At 44.2% G+C, this 6,000-nt stretch overlaps 1 protein-coding gene across 1 annotated transcript in view; it reads right to left on the minus strand.

The window, feature by feature from the left end:
• OTUD4 (OTU deubiquitinase 4) overlaps positions 1-5,048 on the minus strand; it is a 1,503,132-nt gene extending 1,498,084 nt beyond the window's left edge. Inside the window, exon 1 of the mRNA XM_069631220.1 lies at positions 4,503-5,048. Within this exon, the coding sequence (XP_069487321.1) occupies positions 4,503-4,670 (168 nt within the window). The 5' untranslated portion in view covers positions 4,671-5,048. The remainder of the gene's footprint in view (positions 1-4,502) is intronic.
• Between the last annotated feature and the right edge of the window lie 952 nt (positions 5,049-6,000).

The following is a 6,000-nucleotide window of genomic DNA, read 5'->3' on the forward strand; positions in this document are numbered from 1 at the left end:
TGGAACTGTGTCGATTTAGTTTTCAAACTAAGGTTGTTTAAAAAAAAATTAGATTTGCTTGTTATTGTGATGACCCATATACCGTTTAAATGACTCCCATCCATGCATTTCACCATTACATTTGTGTTACAAACCATAGCGATATAGTTAACGTCTCAACTCTTTTGGTAAAATTCTGCATACAATAATAATGTAAAATTATGTTTGTGTCCGAAGCCAGTGGAAAAAAAAAATGCATGTGCTTAGGCATTGCATGAGTGTCTCTTGCATTTGAGAGAAAGGAAAAACGTGATTACGTAAATGCGTACACATTATGTTTGGCTGTGTCGTGCACTAACGCCATGACCAGGGGAGTTGCAGAGTGGATGTCAGAAGCAGGGGCGTGTTCAATTATTTATTGCTGCCAGGGCACTTTACCTCGTGCTGCAGATTACATCATCACAAAATGTCCGAGGTGAAAAGGTGTGGTTCACAGATATGAATCGTTTCAAATAAAAGTAATTCTACAAAGACCATAAAAAAAGTTGTATACACGAATGAATATATGGTGAGATGCAGATGTCATTACGATTGGTCAAATTTAATACCAGAAAAAAAAAATGTGTATAAATCAATATATGGCGAGATGCAGAGGTCATTACGATTCGTGAATCGTTCCTCAAAAGAAAGCTTCCTTTGGCGGTGTCATGCCAAGTAATTATCGAACAACAGCCGGCTTGCCCTGCCTGGATGACCAACATTTTAGAGAAGTTGTTGATATACCAACTGCAAAGTATCGTGGAAAGCAATCGAATCTTAGACACCTTACAATTCGGGCTCAGTCCCTACCATGGAACAGAAAGCGCACTGGTCTCCATTCGGGATGATGTGCTAATTTACTCCGATATGGGCCACCTTTCCCTATTGGTAATTTTAGGCCTGTCAACTACCTCTGATATGGTGGACCACTATGTTGCGCTGTCTCGGTTAACAAATAGTTGGATTATCAAGCTGTGCCCTTGACTGGAAGATCGCAAGCAGTAAAGAGTGGCCCCTTCGTCTTGAATTAGGCCTCAATTGACAGCACAGAGACTCAAAGGGTCTCCAATCTCGCCCCTTTTCATTAATATTTATTTTTAACTGTGGAAGAATTTCTTTGTAACCTTAAGGCCAGATTTCATTGCTCCACCAACAACACGCACCTTTTAAGTAAAGTCTAGAGAGCTTTCTGCATCTTCAGTGGTGTCTGAAAGAAGTTAAGCAATGGGTGTCCGACAACAAACTTAAACTGAACCCTTCCAGGAAATAAATAATGCTGATAGGACCTAAACACCTGCTGAACGACCATCAAAATTAACTCTTTCCCCACTGCCCTTTGGGCTGCCCACAACCTTTGCCAAGAGGGTAAAGGATCTGGGGTAATTTGGGTCTCTGGGTTAAAGCTAACTCCACAAAACAATCAAGTCACCGGATTCTCCTAATTTTGTCACAGGATGCTTCGTCGTTGCTCCCTTATGAAAAAGCTGGCTCTTTGATTATGTCTCAATTGGACTATGCAAACACTTCATACGCGGCCTGTCCAAAACATCAAAAATTCAGCTGTTCAACTTGTTTTCAAACTCCTCAAATTGTTTCCCCATCTCTACTTTTAGGCAAGCACTAAACTGCCTTATCTGCCAACCAACTCACCATTTTCAAGATCCTCTGCTCAATATTCAAGCGAGTCCAAAGTACGGTGCCCGAGTACCTTATCTCTAGGATTCATCCTCACCACCCAGAGATCACTGATCCTCATATGCACGGTTGCTTGCTTGTATCCCCGCCCCCCCTCTCTTTGGCGCAAATCCCAAGGGGGCAGACGCTTCTCTGTAATCAGTCCCAGCCTGTGGAACAATCTTAAAAACAAAAACAAAGAGGTGATGGCTGGAAGGTTTAGAATGAATCTTAACCACTGGCATTGCTCTGGGCAACCCTCCAGACCACTGTTCTTCGCCTGCCAAGCCATTACAGAATGGGAAAGACCATATGCAAATCAATCTTCCCCTAAATCTCTGTATGGCCAGCGCACTGTCCGGTTTTGGTAAAAGTCAATCATTTGTTTAATGTTCCTACTGTGCTGCTGAGTCTCTCTCTCACCATCAAACCCTTTTATCTGCACCCAGATGCAGTGAATACTGCACACTACCTGGCAAGGTTACGTGCTATAGAAAGGCCTTAAAATAAATAAATATCTGATAGGACCTCATGTCACTGAATCAGACAAGAGAAGAACCATGCCATCCGCAAACAATCAATGTTTTGTACACTCTTCCTATGCGTAACATCTCAGTGAGCCCATCATTTTGTATAATGGTTTTGCAGTAGATTTACTACAGTAAAAATGTTAGCGTATAAACATAAAAATCAGTTTCTATAGGCCATTTACTACAGCAGGGTTCGAAATTGCTGGGAGCTATTTACCCTACATGAGCCTGGTTAGCTTAAAACCAACAGTTACCAGGGTACTTTTGGCTCCCCAGGGCAACTAGTGCCTTAGAAACATGCATATGTAACATCAACTTCGAGTGTTTGAGAATGTTGGAAAGGACGAATTAGGACACATCGATAACATTTACATATAATGGATGATAGCATAATGGGTAAAAAGTTAAAAGTTTGCCTCTCCTGTAAAAGTTAGATTTGCTGTGTGCCGTTTACTCAGTCCTGGTTCCCCAGCGCTAGTTCCTGTCTACTGGTTGATGCCTGGCACCCAGGAGCTGGTTTTAGCTCCTGTTCATCGAATTTTAATTTCAAACCCTGTTATAGTAAATATGTGAGTTTAAACTATAGTCTTTACTATCATAACTGCAGTATATCATGTCCCGAAGGCTGCAGTGCTTCATCTACAGTATAACGGCAGTGTTACTTCTACAGTTTATTGCAGATTGAGAAAGAAAGAAAATGGACACTTATCAAGGCCAGACACAACAGAAAAATGTACTTAACATAGTAGCCCATCTTCCTATCCCCAAATTCATGTACATGGTTTGGGTCCAGCAGGCAACTAGAGCAGGCCCTTTCTATACAGACCCACCTGTTCTTGCGACCGAGTATGGCAAGCCAATTCCCATGACATCTCAGGGAAAAAGTCTGTGCGATAACGTCTAACAGACGGGTAACTACACCCTCCTTAGTTGACTCTCTTTTGGGGAACATGCACAGGCATGCCCCTTCAATTTACTGTCCCATAAAACGTCTTAGACAAAATTTCCATGGAGTCTGCCATCCTTTTGGAGGGGGTGGGGGTATACGTAGAACACCATTGGAAGCAATGTCATCGTTATAGAGGGTATCTTGCCCCACAAAGTAAGCTGACGTTTACCCTTATGCATACAATCCAGTTAACATTTATGCGCAACCAACTTAATGACACAGAACACTCAAGTACCTAGGTATGAGAACCCTATGTCAGTTTGCTTAATATTTAAGTCATCAAACAAAAGTCATCAAATAAGGTCAAGTGGCAGGATGAGAATACATAACGTAAGAGCGCTTGGCTTACTCAAGTTGGCTTTCAAATTAAAGATGCTGGAACACCCCCAACGGCGGGTTGAACAAAGCTTGTGCAGATGTGACAGCGCCGAAATTAAGACCAGCAGGTAGCCCACGCAAACAGCACCAAAAAGGTATACATTTTTTTTTTATCACAAATGATTCAATGAATTTGACATTCCTAAGGGTTGCATAGCAAGATTAAATATGGTGGAAGAAGTGAACAGTGCACCAAATGTAGTGAAATATGACAAATGGGAAAAATGCATGATGTAAGTATACTCAGGGACCAAATTATGTAGTGTTGTAGTTGTCATTTATATAACGCATTTTCCCATTTGTATGGCCTCAACACGCTTTGTAGTAGTAACGCCCATAACTTGAAAGACACGTGTGTGCAGTTGGCCAAAATTAGGATTTAGGATGGCTGGCTAGGCTCCAGTAAGCAGCCCAAGAGGTCAGGCATATAGGCGGGTGCTCATGAAAGAGTGCTATTGCAGGAGACTGGATGGTACCCAGCTAGACCTTATTTGTTGTAGGTTGTCACTGTATAATGGTAGGGGTATTGAGGCAAGTCTGGTTTTTCAGTGCGAATAGTAGTTATGTGACCAACTAGAACAAATCTGTCATAGCTGAAGCGGTCAGGAATTAACGTTCAACCAAAATAGGTGGTAGAGACATAAACGGATAAGAGGATAGAATGTAAAGGAACTATGTGAGAATGTAGATCACTTTTCCATTTTCAGATATGCATTAACCATTGCCCATTCATTTAAATAAAGTAGACAAGCTGGATTGAGGATGCCAATCTTCCGCCCATGATGACCTGGTGGGGGGGGGGTGTTTACTTAATCAAAAACATTGGGCGGTACATCTGGTTCACTCAAGGGCTCTCCTGGTACTGCACGGAGAGTGCACCATCACAAGGAGACATAGATGCCGGCATCCATCAAAACACCGTTGCAGCACTACAAGATGAAGTAGGGTTTTACCTGCTCAGCTACAGCCCTGAAAAGACAGGAGCCGTCTTTGGCAACCTTCTTCCGGTAGAGCCCCAAGGAGGCTAGATACTGGTCCATCTGCGCTTCCCCCGCCCGCTGCTCTTTCCTGCCTCCTCCTGCTACCTCCCGGGTAGCACCGGGAGCCGCTGCAGCCTCCATTTGCGCCTTTGCCGGCACGGGGCTTCAGAGGTCGCTGATCCGCATGGGTCTACTGGGTGCTTCTGCCTCCCATGTCCGATCGCTGCGTACGGCCGCTTAGCCGGCTCGCATCCGCCTGCTAGTTACATGGGCAGCTGGGGGCGGCCCGGAGCACCTTCTGTCTCATCCCCTCGCCAGTCGTTGTGATCTCTGCTCCCAAACAAGCACTGACAGCACCTGCCTGCCGCTGCCTAGCCAGGAATGAGGAAAAGGCAGGGGAGGAGGAGGTGACACGCGCTGTGCAAGGAAACACAAGCAGCAAAGTTTATTTTCACTTTCGTGGCCAGGTTGCACTCTGGGAACTGTATTGCCTTGGAGAAGGCGAGCACGCTCACTGAAAAGGAAACCGAGGAGGGGCCGCAGGAGTCGGAGCGGACGCTCTGCCCTATGCAGAGGCTCGCAAACGGAGAAGGGGAGGAGTCACAACTGACGTTTACTCTACAGGCACGATTGCTGCGATCTCTGTCCCCTGGCTTAGGCACATAAACAACATAAGTATAAATGCGGTTGTTTACGAAATACACTCGATGTCTCTGATTGAGCACGAGCTTCGCGAGTTAAACTCTCCACAATAACGCGATCAGAAGTGGGCGAGTAGTACTGAAAACCGCGGACTCGTCCCCCACAGCAGTGGGATTTTATTGCAAGGTTCTGTATGTACGCCGGATATTAAATACATTGTGGGGAGAGACGCTAGCTCATTCTAAACCTCATCCAATACGCTGCTTGTGTACTGACAATTTTTCTAAGGGTGCAACATTGCGATTACTGTTCCTATTCTTTTTAAGTGGAGACCTTCCACCGGGCAAAGCTAGTCAAATAATGGCAGACCGGATATCCAACACCTTATAACATTTAGACAATATTATATTTTCGGGGAGTTGGGAGGTTGGTTATTTCTAAAACCCAAAACGAGTCCAAGATGGCCGCCAGGGTTGCTAACGTCAGTGCGGCATTGCAATTTAAAGTCCTGGTTCCTTTAGAATGGAAATAGAAGGTGGATTCTAATAGCACCGCAGGTCATCACAAAGGTAACATAGAAGTAAAGTAGAACCATGTGCGTCTAATACAGAATTCTAATATAAGTATTTATTAGAACAATGTAAGTAGCAGATGCTTAGTTTAATTGCTGATTATCCTCATTATGCCTAGTCCTACTCTTCCACGTCACAGTACTTTTGATGCCCCACCCTCCGCGAGAGGAACCCTTCCATTCGAACCAGCAGTTATAACATCTCCCATCGCCTATAGGTCATACTTGACCCGGTTACGTACCAGTAATCCTCATTAC

This window comes from Ambystoma mexicanum, chromosome 6q (genome assembly GCF_040938575.1).
Source record: "Ambystoma mexicanum isolate Mex_15411 chromosome 6q, UKY_AmexF1_1, whole genome shotgun sequence".
NCBI classification, from domain to species: Eukaryota; Metazoa; Chordata; class Amphibia; order Caudata; family Ambystomatidae; genus Ambystoma; species Ambystoma mexicanum.